Source organism: Strongylocentrotus purpuratus, unplaced genomic scaffold (assembly GCF_000002235.5).
Source record: "Strongylocentrotus purpuratus isolate Spur 01 unplaced genomic scaffold, Spur_5.0 spur5_scaffold_19, whole genome shotgun sequence".
NCBI classification, from domain to species: Eukaryota; Metazoa; Echinodermata; class Echinoidea; order Camarodonta; family Strongylocentrotidae; genus Strongylocentrotus; species Strongylocentrotus purpuratus.
Genome location: NW_022145604.1, coordinates 23,742,420 through 23,770,092, shown reverse-complemented (window position 1 = coordinate 23,770,092; position 27,673 = coordinate 23,742,420). Strand labels below are relative to the sequence as shown.

The 27,673-nt window shown below is 34.5% G+C and overlaps 1 protein-coding gene across 1 annotated transcript in view; it reads right to left on the bottom strand.

The window, feature by feature from the left end:
* Nucleotides 1-12,987: 12,987 nt before the first annotated feature.
* The window catches only part of LOC115925850 (NXPE family member 1-like), a 90,045-nt gene continuing 75,359 nt past the window's right edge, over nt 12,988-27,673 (bottom strand). The window contains exon 5 of the mRNA XM_030989859.1: nt 12,988-13,011. Coding sequence (XP_030845719.1) covers nt 12,988-13,011 — 24 coding nt within the window. The remainder of the gene's footprint in view (nt 13,012-27,673) is intronic.

The following is a 27,673-nucleotide window of genomic DNA, read 5'->3' as shown; positions in this document are numbered from 1 at the left end:
AAGACTCTAGTGATAAAGTGTTCCCTGAGAGTAGACTGATAGAATAGAATGAATAAAAATTAATGAAAGAGCTAGAGATGACAGCAAAGAAAGAGAGTAGACTGATAGAATAAGAATGAATAAAAAAAATGAAAGAAGGAGATAGAGATGACAGCAAGAAAGAGAGTAGACAGTGATAGAATAAGAATGAATAAAAAATAATGAAAGAAAAGAGATAGAGATGACAGCAAGAAAGAGAGTAGACTGATAGAATAAGAATGAATAAAAATTATGAAAGAGCAGAGATGACAGCAAGAAAGAGAGTAGACAGTGATAGAATAAGAATGAATAAAACTAATGAAAGAAAGATGTATCCTGTCTTGCCGTCATCTTTAACTTTTTTTATTATCTTTATTCATTCTTATGCTATCAGTGTTTACTCCTTTCTTTCGTTCGTATCTCTCTATCTTATTATTATTATCATTTTCCTATCTATATGTACCTATGTCTTGCCGTCATCTGTATATCTTTTTCTTATTATCTTTATTCATTATTATGCTATGAGTGTAATACTCTCTTTCTTGCCGTCATCTCTATCTCATTATTATTATCATTTTCCTATCTATATGTACCCTATGTCTTGCCGTTCATCTCATATACTTTCTCTTATTATCTTTATTCATTCTTATGCTATCAGTGTTTACTCTCTTTCTTTCCGTCATCTCTATCTTATTATTATTATCATTTTCCTATCTATAATTATGTACCCTATGTCTTGCCCGTCATCTCTATATCTTTCTCTTATTATCTTATTCATCTTATGCTATCAGTGTTTACTCTCTTTCCTTGCCGTCATCTCTATCTTATATTATTATCATTTTCCTATCTATATGTACCTATGTCTTGCCGTCATCTGTATATCTTTCTCTTATTATCTTTATTCATTCTTATGCTATCAGTGTTTACTCTCTTTCTTGCCGTCATCTCATCTTATTATATTTTTATTATTATTTCCTATCAATATGTATCCTATGTCTTGCCGTCATCTCTATATATTTCTCTTATTATCTTTATTCATTCTTGTGCTATCAGTGTTTACTCTCTTTCTTTCCGTCATCTCTATCTTTTTATTATTATCATTTTCCTATCTATATGTACCCTATGTCTTGCCGTCATCTCTATATCTTTCTCTTATTATCTTTATTCATTCTTATGCTATCAGTGTTTACTCTCTTTCTTTCCGTCATCTCTATCTTATTATTATTATCATTTTCCTATCTATATGTACCCTATGTCTTGCCGTCATCTCTATATCTTTCTCTTATTATCTTTATTCATTCTTATGCTATCAGTGTTTACTCTCTTTCTTTCCGTCATCTCTATCTCATTATTATTGTTTATTTTCGTATCAATATGTATCCTGTCTTGCCGTCATCTTTATCTCTTTCTCTTATAATCTTTATTCACAGTAAAGTCCTTTCATTTCATATCACTATTTCTCTCTCATAATGTCTCTCACGTCCGTTCTCCATATTTTATTCATTGCATACTCCACTCGTCAATCATTCTGATAATAAGCTCTCTCACAATAAAGTAAATGGAAAACAATGCAATATAGTTTATATTTTAAGATTGATTCATTCTTTCTTGTATATCTATGGCTGTGATAAATGTACTTGAAATCAATTTTATTGAGGGGTAAAGAAGGTGAGAGAACAGATGCGGTGAACATTCATAATGAGACATTTCAATAAGATGCTGATTATGTCATGTATATCACATATAATATATTATGCCTATACCATTTTTACATGCTCATACCAGTGGGCAAAATCAATAACATTCTCTTATTTCTTATTGACTTATCATGGCACAACAAAGAAAAACATCCCCACGACGTCCCTTTTCATGCCCCGCTAAACCGGACATTGACAATAACCTGGGGTAATAGGGATTTCAATGGGCAGATTAGCCCATTGTCAAGGGTGGCTGAGCGGGGTACTTTCAAGTCTCTCCCTATTGAACTTCTTTTCTTCAACAACCTAAATACTAACCTTCTGAATTGTTAGAATACTTGAGCAAGGTATGTAAAGAAAGGTAAGAAGTCCACCTTTCTAATAGATTCGATTTGAAGATGTCTTATCATTGCTAAATAAGAAATTCTAGAGGGATAAAAAACTGCCGTAAATAAGAAAAATTAAACATTATATAATTATGATTATTATAAAAATGATAATTCAAAATATAACAAATGACGGTTCATCGAAAAGCACGTTTTCCGGTCTACAACTTTGCTGCACAATATTTTTCATCATGATCATCCAGTGAAGAGTTATAGCCTCTTGATTCAGCAGAGTCAATAAAGATTCCCTCGAAATGTGTGACCCTAAAAGAATGTGGCACAGGGGGGTTTTTTAAGTGGCGCATAAAGAGTTAAACCTTGACCTTGACTGATGACGTCATCTAGGCGCCATTTTGTGAAATTTTCTGAAAATTTACTCATGATCATATTTTCATAACGGTAATTTATTTTTCATTCATATTTATCATGATCAAGGTCAATATCAGTCCGGTCAATTTCATGTCAAAAAGCGCGCGCCTGCGCGTACGTCCGCGCGTCAGTGCGCGCGCAAAAATTTAAAATGCTCAAAATCGTCTCAAATTTTTTTTGCATACGTTTCAGGTCATTTTAAGCATTTTATAAAAAAAATCGCGCGTACGAGCATGCGCGCGCGTTTTCGCGCGTTACACCATTAAAAAACATAGAATCGCCATTTTTTTTTCTTTCATGATATTTCTCATATTTTTTCAAGGAATTTGATTCCATGTTTATCTCTTTATGACCATTATTAACAAGATGAGCGTAAATTCAAGATAAATGTCAGTGCGCGCGAGGTCTTTTGATACATAGCATATATGGGCAAAAACATGCCTATACAAAATCCGTTATAGCTCTTTGGAATGCACCGGGATCCTCAATTTTTTTCATATTAAGATAGAGTATGAGTCGGAAATATGATTCCATGTCTCATTTGGCCATTAAGTGTATCGTGACATCATCACAATGGCCTTGGAACTCAAAATACGAATTTGCATATTATGACGTCAGCATATTTATGTAAAATTGATTGTATCTCTGTAAATATTGATCAATTTTCTTTAAAATTTCGATATGTTGTAGCTAAGACAATTCTCTACAAGCGCAGAAATAACCATTGTTCATTTTGATGACGTCATCATAGTGAAAATTTTGATTAAAGGCCTCATGTCAAAAACTTCATAATTTGCGTGTTATGCCTATAGAAGGTGAATTTAGTTCACGTTATGAATCTACATGATATTGTCTTTTAAGAATTTGTAAGCAGTATGTCGCTTATTTTTGCTCTATTTTGTTTCAAATGTTAGTTGACCAGCCCACCTATACTTGTTCCAAACAAGTATTATATGTCTAGTTTATTATATATTTTTCTTATTTCTAACCACTTTTTTGTTGGCAAGATAACTTGGAGATGGCTCAATCAAATAATTTGAAATTTGGCACACATATGTATAGGCATATGTACAAAGCACAATAACGTTTTCAACATTGACCTTCACTGATGACGTCATCTAGGCGCCATTTTGTAAAATTTTACGAAAATCAACTCCTGATCATATCTTCATAACCAAAAGGTATTTCTGATTCATATTTATCATGATCAGGGTCAATATCCGTCCGGTCAATTTCAGGTCCAATAACGCGCGCGTGCGCGTACGTCCGCGCGTCAATGCGCGCGCAAAATTTTGAAATGCTCAAAATCGTCTCAAAATCATTTTGCATACGTTTTAGGCCATTCTAAGCATTTTTTAAAAAATCGCGCACACGCGCATGCGCGCGCGTTTTCGCGCGTAAAACTATTAGACACCATAGAATCGCCATTTTTTTTTCTTTCATAATATTCCACATATTCTTACAAACAAATTGATACCATGTTTGTCTCTTTATGACTATAAATAATTGAATAATCGACCGTTTAACATAAATTTCAATGCGCGCGAGCTCTTGTAATACATAGCATATATGGGCAAAAAAATGCCTATGCAAAATCCATTATAGCTCTTTAGGATGCAAGGTGACCCCAATTTTTTTTTCATATTTTGAGCGAGTATGAATCAGAGATATGATTTCATGTCTCATTTGACCCTCAATTAACTCATGACGTCATCATAATGGCCTCCGAACTCAAAATTTCAATTTGCCTATTATGACGTCAGCATTTTTTGGAAAATTGATTGTATCTTTCTAAAAATTGATTAATTTTCTTTAAAATTTTGATATGTTCTAGCTGAGACAATTCTCTACAAATCCAGTTGTCACAATTTTTCATTTTGACAAAGGCATCATGGCGTATTGTTGCGATTAAAGGAGGCATGTCAATTTTTCACTTTTTGTGTGTATTCTCTACGGGACATGACTTTTTCTCAAAACTGGATTCTACATTCCCGTCTTTCGCGAGCAATATCTCCGTCGTCTCAGCTTCGTTTTCGTTGAGCATCGAGTATGTTGTAGCTGAGACAATAAGCTATCACAAGTGCGCCATTAATTTCTCGATGAGATGCCGGGATCATGCTCATATTTCACTTGCAAAGTGGGATTTGAGAATTTCATTTTCCGTTTACGTGTAATCGCTATGGGAAATGTTTTGGTATATCGGTAACGCACTTGACTTCGGACCTCGAGATCCCTGGTTCGAGTCCGGGAGTCTCCAACAATTTTTTTTCTTCATTTTTTTTTCTTTTTTGACTTTTCAATGATCATAAAATTGAAAACAGACCACCTAATTCGTCCCCATGACGAATTAAATTTCTAGTTATTATTAGGTGATACGTACGTAGACGTATCACCTTTTGATTTCGTCAAGATTTTTATTATTTATTTATTTATTTATTAGGTGATACGTAACGAAGTCTACGTATCACCTATTGATTCGTCAAGATTTTTATTATTTATTTATTTATTTATTATTAGGTGGTCTGTTATCAACAGACCACCTATTGTTTTCGTCAGAATTTTCTTTCTTTATTAGGTGGTCTGTTGAAAACAGATCACCTATTGTTTTCGTCAGAATTTTCTTTATTATTATTATTATTTATTTATTTATTCTTTATTTTTATTTATTTCCTACACTTTTTTGTTCATAGGATAACTCAAGATTGGTTGTGTTAATTTCTTTCAATTTTGACACAGTGATAGGTCATTGTCATGAGACATGACAGGAACATTTTCAAGGTTATCAAGTCATCATGACGTCATCCAGGCGCCATTTTGCGGAATCGCATTATCCATCATATCTTCATGATGCATTATCAAAGGTCATTCATATTAATATCATATATACTTAAGGTCAAGCGTCAACACGTCATGTCATCAAAGGTCACATAAAGGTCATGACGCGCACGTACGTGCGCGTCAAAATTTTAAAACGCTCAAAATCACTTAACTATTAAACGAGAGTACGAATCAGGTCATTTTAAGCATTTCAACATTTTCTGTCCGTACGTGTCAACGCACGCGTTGCGCGCGCTCACAACGCGCGGAAAAGGTCAAATTCATTTTTTTTTACATGATTTAGATTCCTCTTACCGTAAATGACAATTTACATTAATTTCAGTCACTCTTGACCTTTCATAAGGCTGTGAGCGCGCGTCAAAGTTCAAAATCCGCGCGTGCTGCTATGGGCAATATAATGCAAATTTGATCAAAAACATGCCATTTTAAAAATCAAAATAGCTCTTCAGATAGTCAATTGACCCCAACCTTTGTATCATGGTTGGAAAAAGCATGAGTTGGAGATATGATTTCATGTCTCATTAGACCCTCAATTAACTCATGACGTCATCATAATGGCCTCCGAACTCAAAATATCAATTTGCATATTATGACGTCAGCATATTTCTGGAAAATTGACTGTATCTCTGTAAATATTGATCGATTTTCTTCCAAATTTTGATATGTTCTACCTGAGAATATTCTCTACAAATGCCGACAACAAAACATCATTTTAACAATGGTATCATGACGTATTTTTGCGATTAAAGGAGGCATGTCAATTTTTCACATTTTGCGTGTATTCTCTATGGGACATGACTTTTTCTCAAAACTGGATTCTACATTCTCTACTTTCGCGAACAATATCTCCGTCGTTTTATCTTTGTTTACGCTGAGCTTTGAGTATGTTGTAGCTGAGACAATAAGCTATCATAAGTGTGCCCTTTATTTTTTGATCAGATGCCGCGATCTTGCTCATATTTCACTTACAAAGTGGGATTTGAGAATTTCATTTTCCGTTTACGTGTAATCGCTAAGGGAAACGTTTTGGTATATCGGTAACGCACTGACTTCCGACCTCGAGGTCCCTGGTTCGAGTCCGGGCGTCTCCAACAATTTTTTTTCTTCATTTTTTTTAACTTTTTTAACTTTTAATGATCATAAAATTGAAAACAGACCACCTAATTTGTCACCATGACGAATTAAATTTCTAGTTATTATTTCTTTTTATTCTTCCTCGAATTTGTTCGCAGGATATCTCAAGACTGAATAAAGCCATTGTCATGAATCTTTCAATGATGATAGATCTTAGTCTAACTTAGAACTGCGTGACTTTCAAAGACTCAAAGTTATCGTGACGTCATCCAGGCGCCATTTTGTGAAAATCAACTAGTGATCATATCTTCATAACGGAAAGTTATTTTTTATTCATATTTATCATGAATAAGATCAATATCCGTCGGGTCAATTTGAGGTCAATAAATGCGCGCAAAAATGCGCGTACGCGTAGGCGCGCGCGTTAATGCGCGCGTAAAATTTTAAATTGCTCAAAATCGTCTTAAATTTTTTTTGCATACGTTTCAGGCCATTATAAGCATTTCATAAAAAATCACGCAAAACACGCATTTTTGGACGTTTTCGTTCGTCACGGCCGAACGAAAAATAATTTCTCCGCAAAAGCTTTTGACCGAATATTCCTCATATTTTTCCGGAAAATTTGATACCATGTTTAGCTCTTTATCACTATTAAAAACGGAATGAGCGTCCGTTTAAGATAACCGTCCGTACGCGCGATTTTTGTAATACATTGCAATATGGGCAAAAACATGCCTATAAAAAGTCCATTGGGATGAATAGGGATTGCCAATTTTTTTTTTCATATTTAGATAGAGTATGAGTCGGAGGTATGATTTCATATCTCATTTGGCCATTAAGTACATCTTAACGTCATCATAATGGCCTTGGAAGTCAAAAATACAAAATTGCATATTATGACGTCATTGTATTTATGGAAAATGTATTGTATTTCTCTCAATATTCATCGATTCTCTTTGAAATGTCGATATGTTGTAGATAAGGCAATTCTCTACAAGATCACTTTTCACTAAGTTTCATTTTAATGAGGTCATCATAGTACAAAATTCAATTAAAGGCCACATGTCAGAATTTTCGTCATTTGCGTGTTATGTCTATGGAAGGTGAATTTCGTTCACATCATGAATCTACATGGCATTCATCTATGAGCACTATCTATCTTATGTGTGCTCTCTTTTCTCCCAAATTGGGGTATGTTATAGCTGAGACCATGGGCTATAAAAACGGTGTACTTTGTTTTTTCATCGGATGTTGGGATCATGTCGGAATTTTCAATCGAAAGTTGAAATTGCAAATTTTGACGGAATCATTAGGTGATACGTAACGAAGTCTACGTATCACCTTTTGATTTCGTCAAGATTTTCTTTATTAGGTGATACGTAACGAAGTCTACGTATCACCTATTGATTTCGTCAAGATTTTTATTTATTTTTTTATTTATTATTCTTCCTCGAATTTGTTCGCAGGATATCTCAAGACTGAATGAAGGCATTGTTATGAATCTTTCAATGATGATAGATCTTAGTCTAACTTAGAACTGCGTGACTTTTCAAAGACTCAAAGTCATCGTGACGTCATCCAGGCGCCATTTTGTGAAAATCAACTAATGATCATATCTTCATAACAGATAGTAATTTTTCATTCATATTTATCATGATTAAGATCAATATCCGTCCGGTCAATTTTAGGTCAAAAAACGTGCGTAAACGCGCGCGTACCCGTTCGTGCGCGTGTTAATGCGCGCGCAAAAAATTAAAATGCTCTAAATCATCTTAATTTTTTTTGCATACGTTTCAGGCCATTTAAAGCATTTCGCAAAAAAATCGCGCACACGCGCATGCGTGCGCGTTTCCGCGCGTACTGGCATTTTGCAACATAGAATCGCCGAATTTCTCTGACATCATATTTGGCACATATTTCCAAGCATTTTGATAATTCGTTCACCTTTTATTAACGCAATGAGCGTCCGTCAAAGATGACAGCACGCGCGGATTTGCGTTATCTTTATCCACAATACATGGGCAAAAACATGCCTATATAAAATTCATTGTAACTTTTGAGAATATATAGAAAATCCTAATATTTTCTCATATTTGGATAGATTTTGGAATGAAGATATGATTTAATGTCTCATTTGACCCTCAATTAAGTCATAATGTTATCATAATGGCCTTCAAACTCAAAATTGAATTTTGCATATTATGACGTTTGCATATTTTTGGAAAATTGATTATATCTCTGTAAATATTGATTGTTTTTCTTCCAAATTTTGATATGTTCTAGCTGAGATGATTTCCTACAAATGCAGTAATAACAATTTTCTAGTTTGACAAAGGTATCGTGGCATATTTTTGCGATTTAAGGAGGCATGTCAATTTTTCACATTTTGCGTGTATTGTCTAAGGGACATGACTATTTCTCAAAACTGCATTCTACATTTCCGTCTTTCGCGAGCAACATCTCCGTTTTGTTAACTTTGTGTTCAGTGAGCTTCGGGTATGTTGTAGCTGAGACAATGAGCTATCCGAAATGTGTACTTCATTTTTCGATCCTATGCCGGGATCATGCTCATATTTCACTTGCAAAGTAGGACTTCAGAATTCCATTTCCCGTTTACGTGTAATCGCTATGGGAAATGTTTTGGTATATCGGTAACGCACTTGACTTCCAACCTCGAGATCCCTGGTTCGAGTCCGGGTGTCTCCAACAATTTTTTGCTTCACTTTTTTTTCCTTTTGACCTTCACTGTACCATCTCCTTTGATTATTTAAACACGTAGAATCGCAAATAAGGTCATAAATAACCCTTTTGTTACCTTATTATTACCCTATTTTCACTTAATCCATTACTGTTTGCGTGTAATCCTATGGGAGATGACTTTTTCTCAAATCTGGAGTCTACATTCCTGTCTTTTGCGAGCAATATCGCCATTAATTCTGCTTGGATTTTGATGATTTTAAGTATGTTGTAGCTAAGACTATATGCTATCTAAATCAACCCTCATTTTTTCAATAAGATATCAGGATCACGCTCATGGTCATGATCATCTTCATCATCATCATGATCATCATTATCATAATGATGATAATCATTTATCAATTAGATTTTCGTTTCTTTGAATAAGATAAAATCGTCAAAAGGTGTTCTTCATGATGTAAATTAGAGTCAAAGGTGTAACGGGTTACTGCATAGAGTCAATGGTCATATGTTGTTACAATCTATCTTCCCTAGATCCATAATGATCAAGGGATCGTCACAATTTAAACTTGACATATGGATAGATCATAATGGGAAAAGTATTTTATAAAATAATATGATATCGTGTATTAAATGCATTCTTCGTTATGTAAACCAATATCATACGTATCACCTAATTCGTCTAAGTGACGAATTAAAGTCTAGTTAGGTGATACGTAACGAAGTCAACGTATCACCTTTTGATTTCGTCAAGATTTTTCTTTATTATTTATTTTTATTATTCTTCCTCGAATTTGTTCGCAGGATATCTCAAGACTGAATAAAGCCATTATCATGAAACTTTCAATGATGATAGATCTTAGTCTAACTTAGAACTGCGTGAATTTTCAAAGACTCAAAATTATGGAGGAAAATGGCCGCGTTTCGCATGTGGACGTGATTTGCGTCGAGAGCAGTTTTGAGCAGAATTTTATCACCGGTGACGAATATGTGTGACTTATAAACGGTAAATTCTATCAATTTCAACTCTTCTGTGATACTGTGTTAAACTTATAGTCAATATTACGAGCAGATTTATGCGTAATCATGGAGAATAACTCGCCACTCAGTAAGAAACTAAAGTTGAACAATGAGCACGCGGACTCAGCAGTTCCTCACCAGGCTTCCCCGGCAACCGCCGGGAACGTTACAGTGTGCGACCCCCCAGCGAAACGGAACATTCTCTCATCAGTTTCCCACTCTACCCCAGCGGCAGTAGCCGACCTATCAATGAACAAGCCACCACAATGGTTCGTACAATTCTTTGCTGATTTTGAGAATAGACAAGAGGCTCGTATTGAGTCACTTCTCGACAAAAAACTGGGTGACCTTACTTTTAAAGTCGCAGATCATGAAGAGAAGATCAAATGTCTGTCTTTTGAAGTTGATAATATGAAAGATGCTGTACAGGCCTTGCAAATAGAGAATGGAAAGCTGGAAAGCAAGTTAGACGATCTTGAAAATCGTTCTAGAAGAAATAATCTCGTAGTCTTTGGGATCCAGGAATCAGATAACAAGGAAGACTGCAGGAAGGTGATTCAAGATTTCATGCGTTTTGCAGAGGTGCCTGAGGATGTTATCAAGGATATTCAACGATGTCACCGTACACCATCATTTCGGCCCCAGGTAAAGGAGAATTCTCAACAATATCCCAGGAGGATCCACTTAGGTTTTGGCGCCTACACTGCGAAAGAGAGGGCCCGAAAAGCCTGCATTAAGAAGCTTAAGGCTACTACATCATTATACCAAGACCACAAGGTTTTCGTTGCGGAGGATCTCTCGCAACGTGTTCTCCAACTCAGAAAAGCTAAGGCTGGTTCATTCAAGCGTCTCAAGGAAGAGGGCAAAAGGCCTTTTTTCGTTTTTCCGGACAAGTTATGTCATAGGAATCCAGATGGAAAGATGATCATCGCTTAACTTTCTGCTGTCCTCCTTTTATGGGATAATATCATTCATGTGACATTCCAGTTTCATCCCTGATTATTATGTTTGTTTTATGACGTTCTGCTGAAGAATTCCTATATAGGTCTATGGAGATACACGTAGGTGTGAATTAATTGCTTCTGGCTATTTCACCGTGGAGTCTACAGCACTCAACATTTTTTATTCATCACATTATTTGAAAGTTTCTTACTTTGTTTGGAGAATATACATCCGTACGTTCATGTCATCTGTACAAAAGAACTTGCATTAACAAGCTAGTTGACAGTAACTTGGATGTTATTGACAGATGTCTAACTCTCCTTTATTTGGTGAGGGTGAACTTTTAAACATATAAGAGTGTAATTTAAGTTTATTTTACAAGATGTGGAGTTTAAGTGGCCCTGGTCAGTTACAATTTACAACAGTATAAAAGTTCTGTGCCATTTTCATTTTGTCTGTAATTCTTACTGTTTCTCCCTCTGACTCCAACAACACAAGACATTTTTTGTTATATGTTTGCAGAATGCTCTTTTCCTAGTTAGATTGGGAGTTCGAAAAGTCACTTTACCCTTTTTTCTGCTCAGAACTGTTCTGCATGCCTTTGCACTTTTGGTTTGGGCTGTTTTATGATTTGAAGCCTTTGCCGTTCGTTCTCGTGCAACCTTTTCTCTTTTTTATTGTCTTAATCTTGTCGTTTTGATGATGCTTACATCTACATGTATGTCAATTACTTTTTTAATTTCAAATGATCATGCAGCAATCAGTATTTTGCAGCTTTGTTACATAGGACTGGTTTTTATGACCACAATTCTTATTTCAGTGTTATCTTCATCTACAAGTGTAGTGATTTGGTGTGTATTTATGTGTATATACCATGAATGTTAGGTTAGCTACTTTTAATTGTCGGGGTATACAAGATCATGTCAAAAGAAGAAAATTTTTTCATTACTTAAGATCAATTAATAGTGACATAATATTTTTACAAGAAACTCACTCTTCTAAATCAGATGAACAATTTTGGAAACAACAATGGGGTGAAAAAGCATGGTTTTCTAGCCACGCTTCAAATAGTAGAGGTGTAGCCATTTTGATTCGAAATCGGGTGTCATTGGTCCTTAACTCTTCTTTTATTGACCCCGATGGGAGATACCTGATTTTATCTGTTACCATTAATGAGGTACCTATGATTTTAGTTAATCTCTATGGTCCAAATAATGATGACCCCAATTTTTTTCTTGAAGTTTTCAGTAAAGTGGATAAACTCGATTACACCTCCATTCTATGCGCTGGGGATTTTAATGCTGTTTTGGGGCCCATGGATTATCAAGGGGGTAGGGACACCCACTCAAATTTCAAATCAAAGGAAATGTTAATAACACTTATGGATGAATTTAATCTTTGTGACATTTGGCGCAGTTTTCATCCAAACCTGAAGCAATATACGAGACATCAAAAAAAACCTAGAGTGTTATCCAGGATTGATTTCATTCTTGTTTCTGATAATTTTGTTACCAATTGTTTGCAATCTAAAATAATCCCAGGAATCCAATCCGACCATTCCCTTGTTACATTAAATTTTAAAGGTGCTCAACCACTAAGGGGCCGAGGATTTTGGAAACTGAATTGCAAATATTTACATAATGATGCAGACTTTAGTAGAATTATCATTGACAAAATAGAAGATTTTAAATTAATTCATTCCAAAAGCGATTGCAATCCAAATATTTTATGGGACTCTTTAAAGTGCACCATTACTGGCATTTGTATAGAATATTGTACACGTAAAAAGAAGGAAAAGGATTTTGCAAAAAAATACCTTTTGGCGGAAATAGAAGATATAGAGAAAAAATTAAGTGCTGATTTAAATAACAATGAGCTTATTAATGAAAAGGATTTTTTAACCCAGGCTTTAAATGATATTTTAGATGTGGAAACCAAAGGTTTAATTATTCGCTCACGACTTCGATGGGCTGAAGAAGGAGAAAAAAGCTCCAAATATTTTTGTAATTTAGAAAAAAGAACTGGAGAGAAGAAAAGTATTTTCAAATTAAAGAATGAAGATGATGATATTATTGTTAATCAACACGCTATACTGGAGGAAATTAATTCATTTTATCAAACCCTTTACACAAAACACTGTGGTGACAATAATTCAGATAATGAAATGGAGGACTTTTTAGACTCTATTGAATTCCCTCAATTAAATGAAGTTGATAAGGTTCTTCTTGATAAACCCATCTCTAAAAAGGAATTATTTGATACAATTGCTTCAATGAAACATAACAAGTCACCAGGTTTGGATGGATTACCTGTAGAATTTTATATTGTGTTTTGGAAAGATATTTCTGATATGCTTATAGACTCATTTAATTTCTCCTTACAGAATGGACTAATGTCTAGCTCACAAAGAAACGGAGTTATTACCTTGATTCCAAAAAAAGACAGGGATGCCTCCTACTTAAAAAATTTCAGACCTATATCCCTGTTAACAGTAGATTACAAAATTTTAGCCAAAACTTTAGCAAACCGTGTAAAAAAAATCCTTTCAGATTTGATTCATCCAGACCAATCTGGTTTTTTAAAAGGAAGGAATATTGGAAACAATGTGAGATTAATTATTGATATAATTGAATATACAGAATCAGAACAAATTCCTGGTGCAATCCTTCTCCTTGATATTCAAAAAGCTTTTGATAGTGTTTCCCATGATTTCCTATGTTGTGTACTAAGAAAATTCAATTTCAGTAATGAATTCATTGATTGGATAAAAGTATTTTACTCCGGTAGGAAAAGTTATGTATCTAACTATGGTAATTTGACCAGACCACTTAATATGGAAAGAGGTATTTTCCAAGGGTGTCCCATATCCCCATATTTATTTTTGCTAGTTATTGAATCTATGGCTCTTGCTATTCGACAAAATCCTAATATTCAAGGTATCCCAGTTGCAGAAAATGAACTGAAAATTTCTTTGTTAGCAGATGATTCTACGTGCTTTATTGATGGCTCAGATAACTCTTTTAAATCATTATTCGACACTATTGGGTTTTTTTCTGAGAGCTCTGGCTGTAAACTTAATATTTCAAAATCAGAGGCAATATGGATTGGTTCTTTGAAGGGTTGTCAAAGGTATCCATTTTGTGAGAAAGGTCTGAAGTGGAATAAATTTACTTTTAAGACTTTAGGCATTCACTTTTCTTTGACCACAGATCATTTATATGACCTTAACCATAAGATAAAACTCAAATCCATTGAAAACACCCTAAATTGTTGGCGCGCAAGAAATTTATCTCTGGTCGGGAAGATCTGTGTCGTAAAGACCCTATTGCTGCCACAAGTTCTTTATTTTTTTTCTGTGTTGTGTATTAAAATACCTAAGAAATTTTTTAGACAGTTAAATACAATACTGTATAAATTTATATGGAATGGTGGCAGTGATAGGGTCAAAAGAAGGCTCATGTGTAATGATTACTCTTTGGGTGGTTTAAAAATGATAGATCCATACACATTCTCTATTGCTCAAAAAATGTCATGGGTCAAAATGCTTCTTGATGATAAATATCAAAGCGTGTGGAAGTCCATTGAAATGTCTATTTTAAATAATTTCAGTAGCAGAGAGGATATACTATGGAAAGCATATGCTCCTCAAAGTATATTAAACAAATTAGGTTCATGTCAATTAGCTGAATCCCTTCAAACATGGTATATATTTAGAGAAAATTTTGCTAAAACTGAGTTCGGTACAGTCTTTTCCGCAATTGGCTCTTGTCAGTGTATTTGGTTTAACAGAAATATCTGTTCAAAATCAAAACATTATTTTTTATATGAAGATTGGTTGGACAAAGGAATTGTCTATATCAGTGATTTACTCAACCCTCCCCACCCAGGTAATAAACTTTTTGAAGAGCTTATTCTGGATTATGATATTGGTAAAAAAGACAGGCGGAAATACAATTTTTTATTGAGAAATATACCAAATGACTTGCTAGTCACTTCTGACTTAACCCCTGACAAAATATTTGATGACGTTAAAACTAAGCTCTTGAAAACTCTAAAAATTCCAAAATATGCATACAGTACAATGCTAGAGTCATGTTCTCCAGAACGTCAAATCTTATTTTGGAATGACCTCCAAGAACCTGACGAAGTTGATTGGGAAAAGACTCATGTGAATAACTTTAAATGCACTATAAGTACTCGTATTCGCTCTTTCTACTTTAAGTTATTTCATAGAGCTATAGGTTTGAATGAGTTTTTGTATAAAATTAAAAGGAAGGTCTCCCCCAATTGTTCATTTTGTAATACTGACCCTGAGACATATAGTCACATTTTTGTTGAATGTCCTAATGTTAAGCCTATTTGGGATGAAACTGTTAAAGCTATTATTCAGAAAACTAATAAACCTCTAAATGTCTCAACATTTGAAAAAATGTTCGGTTGCGAATCTGATAGGTTCCTTACATATTTGTTTCTTTTACTTAAATATTATATTTATATATGCAAATTCCAAAGCAAACCACCAAACTTCGAAGGTTATAAATGCTATATTACGGCCAATAAAGAACTCGAGTATTGTATTGCCAAAAAAAATAACAAACTCCCTATTCATTTTCGGAAATGGAGATTTAACATTTGAATATGTTACCTTTGAGCTCCTTTGCAAATTGTATTTTTGCTTTTAACATGCTTTAAAAAAAAAAATACCCTGTACAATGTACTATGTACCATGTTTGTTATATAAGTAACGCGGAAAACACCTAACATGTCTTTTTTTATGAATGAAAATCATTTTGTCTTATTCTTCTGGCGACAATTCTATGTTAACATTTTTGTATTGCTGCTTTTTTTTTTTTTTTTTTTTTTTTTTTTTTTCAAATTGATTTCTTTGATTCATGTGTTGATTTGTATCTTGAAAACCAATAAAACACATAAAAAAAAAAAAAAAAAAAAAAAAAAAGACTCAAAATTATCGTGACGTCATCCAGGCGCCATTTTGTGAAAATCAACTAATGATCATATCTTCATAACGAATAGTAATTTTTCATTCATATTTATCATGATTAAGATCAATATCCGTCCGGTCAATTTCAAGTCAATAAACGTTCGTAAATGCGCGCGTGCGCGCTCGTCCGCGCGTTTACGCGCGCGCAAAAAATTAAAATGCTCTAAATCATCCCAAATTTTTTTTGCATACGTTTCAGGCCATATTGAGCATTTGATGAAAAAATTACGCGCACGCGCATGCGCGCGCGTTTTCGCGCGTACTGGCATTTTGCAACATAGAATCGCCGATTTTTTTCTGTCATCATATTTGGTACATTTTTCCAAGCATTTTGATAATTTGTTCACCTTTTATTAACGCAATGAGCGTCCGTCAAAGTTGACAGCACGCGCGGATTTGCGTTATCTTTATCCACAATACATGGGCAAAAACATGCCTATATGACATTCATTGTAACTCTTTAGAATAGATAGAAACTCCTAATATTTTTTCATATTAAGATAGCTTATGAGTCGGAGATATGATTTCATGTCTCATTTTATCCTCAATTAACTCATGACGTCATCATAATGGCATCCAAACTCAAAATTTTAATTTGCATATTATGACGTCAGCATATTTTTGGAAAATTGATTGTATCTCTGAAAATATTGATCAATTTTCTTTTTAATTTTGATATGTTCTAGCTGAGACAATTTTCTACAAATGTAGTATTCACAATTTTTATTTTTGACAAAAGTATCATGGTGTATTTTTGCGATTAAAGGAGGCATGTCAATTTTTCACATTTTGCGTGTATTGTCTATGGGACATGACTATTTCTCAAAACTGGATTCTACACTCCTGTCGTTCGCGAGCAAAATCTCCGTTGTTTTAGCTTTGTTTTCGCTGAGCTTCGAATATGTTGTAGCTGAGACAATGAGCTATCAAAAGTGTGTCTTTTATTTTTCGATTAGATGCCGGGATCATGCTCATATTTTACTTGCAAAGTAGGATTTCTGAATTCCATATCCCGTTTACGTGTAATCGCTATGGGAGATGTTTTGGTATATCGGTAACGCACTTGACTTCCAACCTCGAGATCCCTGGTTCGAGTCCGGGTGTCTCCAACACTTTTTTTTCACTTTTTTTTCCTTTTGACCTTCACTGTACCATCTCCTTTGATTATTTAAACACGTAGATTCGCAAATAATGTCATAAATAACCCTTTTTACTTTATTATTACCCTATTTTCACTTAATCCATTACTTTTTGCGTGTAATCCCTAAGGGAGATGACTTTTTCTAAAATCTGGAGTCTACATTCCTGTCTTTTGCGAGCAATATCGCCGTTATTTCGGCTTGGATTTTGTTGATTTTTTAGTATGTTGTAGCTTAGACTATATGCTATCTAAATCAACCCTCATTTTTTCAATAAGATGTCATGATCGCGCTCATGATCATGATCATGATCATCATGATCATCATTATCATAATGATGATAATCATTTATCAATTACATTTTCATTTCTTTGAATAAGATAAAATCGTCAAAAGGTGTTCTTCATGATGTAAATTAGAGTCAAATGTGTAACTGGTTACTGCACAGGTTCAAAGGTCATATATTGTTTCAATCTATCTTCCCTAGATCCATGATGATCAAGGAGACACAATTTAATCTTGACATATTAATAGATCATAATGGGAGAAGCATATGAATGGGAGAAGCATTTTACAAAATAATATATCGTGTAATGCATTATTCGTTATGTAAACCATTATCATACGTATCACCTAATTCGTCTAAGTGACGAATTAAAGTCTAGTATTTATTTTGTGTCTGTATAGAAGAAATTATTATTATTCTTCCTCAATTTTGTTCGCAGGATATCTCAAGAATGGCTGAAGCCATTGTTATGAAACTTTCTCTGATGATAGATGTTAGTCTAACTTAGAACTGCGTGACTTTTCAAAGACTCAAAGTCATCATGACGTCATCTAGGCGCCATTTTGTGAAAATCAACTTATGATCATATCTTCATAACATAAAAGTATTTCTCATTCATAATTATCACGATTAAGATCAATATCCGTCCGGTCAATTTCAAGTCAATAAACATGCGCAAATGCGCGCGTGCGCGTTCGTCCGCTCGTTTACGCGCGCGCAAAAATAAAAAATGCTCTAAACCATCCCAAATTTGTTTTGCATACGTTTCAGGCCATATGGAACATTTGACAAAAAATTATGCTCACGCGCATGCGCGCGCGTTTTTTGCGCGTACTAGCGTTTTGCAACATAGAATCGCCGAATTTTCTCTGTTTTCATATTTTACACATTTTTCCAAGCATTTTGATAACTTGTTCACCTTTTAATAACGCAACGAGCGTCCGTCAAAGTTGACAGCGCGCGGGGGCCTGCGTTATCCTTACCCACAATACACGGGCAAAAAACATGTCTATACAAAATTAATTGTAACTCTTCAGAATAGATAGAAACTCCCTATATTCTTTTATATTTAGATTGATTATGAGTTGGAGATATGATTTCATGTCTCATTTGACCCTTAATTAACTCATGACGTCATCATAATGTCCTCCAAACTCAAAATTTCAAATTGCATATTATGACGTCAGCATATTTTTGGAAAATTAAGTGTATCTCTGTAAATATTGATCGTTTTTCTTCCACATTTTAATATGTTCTAGCTGAGACAATTTGCTACAAACGCAGTATTCATTAATGTTCATTTAGACAAAGGCATCATGGCGTATTTTTTCGAATAAAGGAGGCATGTAAATTTTTCACATTTTGCGTGTATTCTCTATGGGACATGACTTTTTCTCAAAACTGGATTCTACAGTCCTGTCTTTCGTGAGCAATATCTCCGTTGTTTAACGGGTATGTTGTAGCTGAGACAATCAGCTATCACTAATGTGTCTTTTTTCAATCAGATGCCGGGATCATTCTCATAGATCACTTGCAAAGTAGGATTTGAGAATTCTATTTCCCGTTTACGTGTAATCGCCATGGGAAATGTTTTGGTATGTCGGTAACGCACTTGACTTCCAAACTCGAGATCCCTGGTTCGAGTCCGGGTGTCTCCAACGATTTTTTTTCCCTTCATTTTTTCTTTCATTCTGACCTTTCACTGTACCATCTCCTTTGATTATTAAAACACATAAATTCGCAAATAATGTAATAAACAACCGTATTTACCTTATTATTACCCTTTTTTCCACTTAATCCATTACTTTTTGCGTGTAATCCTCTCGGGAGATGACTTTTTTCAAATCTGGATTCAACATGCCTGTCTTTTGCGAGCAATATCGCCATTATTTCTGCTTGGATTTAGTAAATTTTTTAGTATGTTGTAGCTGAGACAATATGCTATCTAAATCATTTCTCATTTTTTTAATTAGATTTCAGGATCACGCTCATGATCATTCTTATTCTCATAATGATGATAATCCTTTATCAATTAAATTTTCATTTCTTTGAATAAGATAAAATCGTAAAGTATGTTCTTCATAATGTAAATTAGAGTCGAAGGTGTAACTGGTTACTGTACAGGGTCAACGGTCATATATTGTTTCAATCTATCTTCCCGAGATCCATGATGATCAAGGGGACACAATTTAAACTTGACATATAGAAAGATCATAATGGGAGAAGCATTTTATAAAATAATGTATCGTGTAATACATTATTCGTTGTTTAAACCATTATCATACGTATCACCTAATTCGTCTAAGTGACGAATTAAAGTCTAGTTATTATTTCTTTTTATTCTTCCTCGAATTTGTTCGCAGGATATCTCAAGACTGAATAAAGCCATTGTCATGAATCTTTCAATGATGATAGATCTTAGTCTAACTTAGAACTGCGTGACTTTTCAAAGACTCAAAGTTATCGTGACGTCATCCAGGCGCCATTTTGTGAAAATCAACTAGTGATCATATCTTCATAACGGAAAGTTATTTTTTATTCATATTTATCATGAATAAGATCAATATCCGTCGGGTCAATTTAAGGTCAATAAATGCGCGCAAAAATGCGCGTACGCGTAGGCGCGCGCGTTAATGCGCGCGTAAAATTTTAAATTGCTCAAAATCGTCTTAAATTTTTTTTGCATACGTTTCAGGCCATTATAAGCATTTCATAAAAAATCACGCAAAACACGCATTTTTGGACGTTTTCGTTCGTCACGGCCGAACGAAAAATAATTTCTCCGCAAAAGCTTTTGACCGAATATTCCTCATATTTTTCCGGAAAATTTGATACCATGTTTAGCTCTTTATCACTATTAAAAACGGAATGAGCGTCCGTTTAAGATAACCGTCCGTACGCGCGATTTTTGTAATACATTGCATATATGGGCAAAAACATGCCTATAAAAAGTCCATTGGGATGAATAGGGATTGCCAATTTTTTTTTCATATTTAGATAGAGTATGAGTCGGAGGTATGATTTCATATCTCATTTGGCCATTAAGTACATCTTAACGTCATCATAATGGCCTTGGAAGTCAAAAATACAAAATTGCATATTATGACGTCATTGTATTTATGGAAAATGTAGTGTATTTCTCTCAATATTCATCGATTCTCTTTGAAATGTCGATATGTTGTAGATAAGGCAATTCTCTACAAGATCACTTTTCACTAAGTTTCATTTTAATGAGGTCATCATAGTACAAAATTCAATTAAAGGCCACATGTCAGAATTTTCGTCATTTGCGTGTTATGTCTATGGAAGGTGAATTTCGTTCACATCATGGATCTACATGGCATTCATCTATGAGCACTATCTATCTTATGTGTGCTCTCTTTTCTCCCAAATTGGGGTATGTTATAGCTGAGACCATGGGCTATGAAAACGGTGTACTTTGTTTTTTCATCGGATGTTGGGATCATGTCGGAATTTTCAATCGAAAGTTGAAATTGCAAATTTTGACGGAATCATTAGGTGATACGTAACGAAGTCTACGTATCACCTTTTGATTTCGTCAAGATTTTCTTTATTAGGTGGTCTGTTGAAAACAGATCACCTATTGTTTTCGTCAGAATTTTCTTTATTATTATTATTATTTATTTATTTATTCTTTATTTTTATTTATTTCCTACACTTTTTTGTTCATAGGATAACTCAAGATTGGTTGTGTTAATTTCTTTCAATTTTGACACAGTGATAGGTCATTGTCATGAGACATGACAGGAACATTTTCAAGGTTATCAAGTCATCATGACGTCATCCAGGCGCCATTTTGCGGAATCGCATTATCCATCATATCTTCATGATGCATTATCAAAGGTCATTCATATTAATATCATATATACTTAAGGTCAAGCGTCAACACGTCATGTCATCAAAGGTCACATAAAGGTCATGACGCGCACGTACGTGCGCGTCAAAATTTTAAAACGCTCAAAATCACTTAACTATTAAACGAGAGTACGAATCAGGTCATTTTAAGCATTTCAACATTTTCTGTCCGTACGTGTCAACGCACGCGTTGCGCGCGCTCACAACGCGCGGAAAAGGTCAAATTCATTTTTTTTTACATGATTTAGATTCCTCTTACCGTAAATGACAATTTACATTAATTTCAGTCACTCTTGACCTTTCATAAGGCTGTGAGCGCGCGTCAAAGTTCAAAATCCGCGCGTGCTGCTATGGGCAATATAATGCAAATTTGATCAAAAACATGCCATTTTAAAAATCAAAATAGCTCTTCAGATAGTCAATTGACCCCAACCTTTGTATCATGGTTGGAAAAAGCATGAGTTGGAGATATGATTTCATGTCTCATTAGACCCTCAATTAACTCATGACGTCATCATAATGGCCTCCGAACTCAAAATATCAATTTGCATATTATGACGTCAGCATATTTCTGGAAAATTGACTGTATCTCTGTAAATATTGATCGATTTTCTTCCAAATTTTGATATGTTCTACCTGAGAATATTCTCTACAAATGCCGACAACAAAACATCATTTTAACAATGGTATCATGACGTATTTTTGCGATTAAAGGAGGCATGTCAATTTTTCACATTTTGCGTGTATTCTCTATGGGACATGACTTTTTCTCAAAACTGGATTCTACATTCTCTACTTTCGCGAACAATATCTCCGTCGTTTTATCTTTGTTTACGCTGAGCTTTGAGTATGTTGTAGCTGAGACAATAAGCTATCATAAGTGTGCCCTTTATTTTTTGATCAGATGCCGCGATCTTGCTCATATTTCACTTACAAAGTGGGATTTGAGAATTTCATTTTCCGTTTACGTGTAATCGCTAAGGGAAACGTTTTGGTATATCGGTAACGCACTTGACTTCCGACCTCGAGGTCCCTGGTTCGAGTCCGGGCGTCTCCAACAATTTTTTTCTTCATTTTTTTTAACTTTTTTTACTTTTTAATGATCATAAAATTGAAAACAGACCACCTAATTTGTCACCATGACGAATTAAATTTCTAGTTTATTATTATTATTATTATTATTTATTTTTATTTATTTCTCCCCCCTTTTTTGTTCAGAGGATAACTCAAGATCAGTTCAGTCAAAGTCGTTCAATTTCAGCACAGTCATAGGTCATCATTATGAGACGTGACAGAAACATTTTCAAGGTCATCAAATTATCGTGACGTCATCCAGGCGCCATTTTGTGAAATCACATTATCCATCATATCTTCATGACGCGTCATCAAAGGTCATTTATATTAATATAACACGTACTTCAGGTCAAGGGTCAACAGGTCATGTCATCAAAGGTCACCTAAAGGTCATGACGCGCGCGTACGTGCGCGTCAAAATTTTAAATTGCTCAAAATCACTTAACTATTAAACGAGAGTACGAATCAGGTCATTTTAAGCATTTCAACATTTTCCGTCCGTTCGTGTCCCCGCGCGCGGTGTGCGCGCTCACAGCGCGCGGAAATGGTTAAATTCAAAATGTTTACATGATTTGGATTCTTCTTAACGGAATTGACAATTTACATTAATTTCAGTCACTCTTGACCTTTCATAAGGCCGTGAGCGCGCGTCAAAGTTCAATATCCGCGCGTGCTGCTATGGGCAATATAATGCAAATTTGATCAAAAACATGCCATTTTAAAAAACAAAATAGCTCTTCAGATAGTCCATTGACCCCCAATTTTTATATCATGGTTGGAAAAAGCATGAGTTGGAGATATGATTTCATACCACCCTGACTCGTACAAAGTGAAACAAAGTCTTAATATTGGCATCTAAACTCAAAAAAATGTATTTTGTTGATGACGTCATTTTTGTCTTTGTTTAATTGAGATTATCTCACTTATCGGTGATTGATTTTCTTCCAGATTTTGATATGTTGTAGCTGAGATAATTCTCTATCGGAAATATGTGATTTATTTTTTATTTAAATGACGTCATCATACTTAAATATTCGATTAAAGACGACAATGCATAATTTGTTATATTTGCGTGTTATGTCTATGGGAGGTCACTTTTTTTCAAAACATGAATCTGCATGACAAGGTGTTTTGACCAGTATCTCGGTTGTTATTCAACAGTTTTCTCCCAAATTTTAGTATGTTGTAGCTGAGACTATTTGCTATCTAAATATTTCCTCATTTTTTTAATCAGTTGTCAGGATCATGCTTATGCTCATCATCATCATTAACATTATCGTTTTTATCGTCATATAACATTATCATTATCATCATCATCATCACCTTTACTATCATGATCATCACCATGTTCATCATGATCATCATTGTATACATGTCTATATAACTTCTCCCATTCTCAAATCTATCATAAGACTTAGACAGACCACCTTTTTCGTCTTCGTGACGAATTAAATTCTAGTTAGGTGGTCTGTTATCAACAGGACCACCTATTGTTTTCGTCAGAATTTTCTTTCTTTATTTATTATTTATTTTTATTTCTCCCCGTTTTTTGTTCATCGGTTAACTCAAGATCGGTTGTGTTAATTTCTTTCAATTTTGACACAGTCATAGTTCATTGTCATGAGACGTGACAGTAACCTTTTCAAGGTCATCAGGTTATCGTGACGTCATCCAGGCGCCATTTTGTGAAATCACGTTATCCATCATATCTTCATGATGCATAAGCAAAGGTCATTCATATTCATATCACATATACTTCAGGTCAAGGGTCAACAAGTCATGTCATCAAAGGTCACATAAAGGTCATGACGCGCACGTACGCGTGCTTCAAAATTTAAAAATGCTCAAAATCACTTAACTATTAAAGAAGAGTACGAATCAGGTCATTTTAAGCATTTCAAAATTTTCCGTCCGTAAGTGTCACCGCGCGCGTTGCGCGCGCTCAAAACGCGCGGAAAAGGTCAAATTCAAATTGTTTACATGATTTAGATTCCTCTTACCGTAAATGACAATTTACATTAATTTCAGTCACTCTTGACCTTTCATAAGGCCGTGAGCGCGCGTCAAAGTTCAAAATCTGCGCGTGCTGCTATGGGCAATATAATGCAAATTTGATCAAAAACATCCTATTTTAAAAATCAAAATAGCTCTTCAGATAGTCAATTGACCCCAACTTTTATATCATGGTTGGAAAAAGCATGAGTTGGAGATATGATTTCATGTCTCATTTGACCCTCAATTAACTCATGACGTCATCATAATGGCCTCCGAACTCATAATTTTAATTTGCATATTATGACGTCAGCAGATTTTCGGAAAATTGATTGTATCTCTGTAAATGTTGATCAATTTTCTTTCAAATTTTGATATGTTCTACCTGAGAATATTCTCTACAAATGCAGTGACCACGATATTTCATTTTGACAAAGGCATCATGGCGTATTTTTAAGATTAAAGGAGGCATGTCAATTTTTCACATTTTGCGTGTATTCTCTATGGGACATGACTTTTTCTCAAAACTGGATTCTACATTCTCGTCTTTCGCGAGCAATATCTCCGTCGTTTTATCTTTGTTTATGCTGAGCTTTGAGTATGTTGTAGCTGAGACAATAAGCTATCAAAAGTGTGGCCTTTATTTTTTGATCAGATGCCGGGATCATGCTCATATTTCACTTACAAAGTGGGATTTGAGAATTCCATTTTCCGTTTACGTGTAATCTCTAAGGGAAATGTTTTGGTATATCGGTAACGCACTTGACTTCCGACCTCGAGGTCCCTGGTTCGAGTCCGGGCGTCTCCAACAATTTGTTTTCTTTACTTTTTTTTCTTTTTGACCTTTCACTCTACCATCTCCTTTGAATATTAAAACACGTAGAATCGCAAATAATGTAATAAACAACCATATTTAATTTATTATTACCCTATTATCACTTGATCCATTACTTTTTGCTTGTAATACTTATGGGAGATGACTTTTTCTTAAATCTGGATTCTACATTCCTGTCTTTTGCGAGCAATATCGCCGTTATTTCCGCTTGTTTTTTGTTGATTTTTGAGTATAATGTAGCTGAAACTATATGCTATCTACATCCCCCTCATTTTTTCAATCAGATGTCAGCATGATCATCATCATCATCAATATCATCATGATCATGATCATGATCATCAACATCATCATCGTCATCATCAACATTATCATTATCATCCTCATCATCGTCATCACCATTACTATCAAGATCATCATCATCATCATCATCATTGTTTACATGTCTATACAACTTCTCCCATTCTCAAATCTATCATAAGACTTAGACAGACCACCTTATTCGTCTTCGTGACGAATTAAATTTCTAGTTATTTATTATTATTCTTCCTCGAATTTGTTCGCAGGATATCTCAAGACTGAATAAAGCCATTATCATGAAACTTGCCATGATGATAGATCTTAGTCTAACTTAGAACTGCGTGACTTTTTAGAGAGTCAAAATTATCGTGACGTCATCCAGGCGCCATTTTGTGAAAATCAACTTATGATCATATCTTCATAACGGAAAGAAATTTCTCATTTATAATTATCAGGATTAAGATCAATATCTGTCCGGTCAATTTCAGGTCAATAAATGCGCGCAAAACTGCGCGTACGCTTATGTGCACGCGTTAACGCGCACGTAAAATTTTAAATTGCTCAAAATCGTTAAAAAAAAATTTTGCATACGTTTCAGGCCATTATAAGCATTTCATAAAAAATCGCGCAAAACACGCATTTTTGCACGTTTTCGTTTGTCACGGCCGAACGAAAAATAATTCCTTGTATATTTGTTTTGACAGGATATTTCTCATATTTTTCTGAACAATTTGATACCATGTTCATCTCTTTATCACTATTAATAACGGAATGAGCGTCCGTTCAAGAAAAATATCCGTGCGCGCGAGGCAATGTATTACATAGCATATATGGGCAAAAACATGCCTATAAAAAGTACATCGGGATGAATAAGGACTGCCATTTTTGTTTCATATTTAGATACAGTATGAGTCGGAGATATGATTTCATATCTTATTAGGCCATGAAATACATCTTGACGTCATCATAATGGCCTTGAAAGTCAAAATACTAAATTGCATATTATGACGTCATTATATTTATAGAAAATTTAGTGTATTTCTCATAATATTGACTGATTTTCTTCCAAATTTCGGTATCTTGTAGTTGAGGCAATTGCCTTCAAGATAAAGACACACTACTTTTTATTTCATTGACGTCATCATAGTACAAAATTCAATTAAAGGCCACATTTCAGAATTTTCTTAATTTGAGTGTTATGCCTAAGGAAGGTGAATTTCGTTTAAATCATAAATCTTCATGACATTGATCTTTGAGCACTATCTAGCTTATTTGTATTCTATGTTCTTCCAAATTTTAATACGGTGTAGCTAATAAATTATCTACAATATTGACGTACATCATTTATCATTTCGATGACATCATAATAGTGAAAATTTCAATTAAAGGTGACATGTCAGAATTTTCTTAGTTTGCGTGTTAGGCGACTTTTTCTGAAATCCTGATTCTACAAATCTCTATCGAATACCTGAAGGGGGCGCTACACCACTCTTAATCATGGTCTTTATCGTATTTATGATCATTATCATTAGATCATCATCGGCACACTTTAATGATAACAAAATAGCACGTATCACCTAATTCGTCAAAGTGACGAATTAAAGTCTAGTTATTAGGTGATACGTAACGAAGTCTACGTATCACCTTTTGATTTCGTCAAGATTTTTATTATTTATTATTAGGTGATACGTAACGAAGTCAACGTATCACCTTTTGATTTCGTCAAGATTTTTCTTTATTATTATTATTATTATTTATTTTTATTATTCTTCCTCGAATTTGTTCGCAGGATATCTCAAGACTGAATAAAGCCATTATCATGAAAATTTCAATGATGATAGATCTTAGTCTAACTTAGAACTGTGTGACTTTTCAGACAGTCAAGGTCATCGTGACGTCATCCAGGCGCCATTTTGTGAAAATCAACTTATGATCATATCTTCATAAAGGAAAGCCATTTTTCATTCATATTTATCATGATTAAACTCAATATCCGTCCGGTCAATTTCAAGTCAATAAATGCGCGCAAAAATGCGCGTACGCTTATGTCCGCGCGTTTACGCGCGCGAAAAAAATTAAAATGCTCCAAATCATCCCAATTTTTTTTTACATCCGTTTCAGGCCATATGGA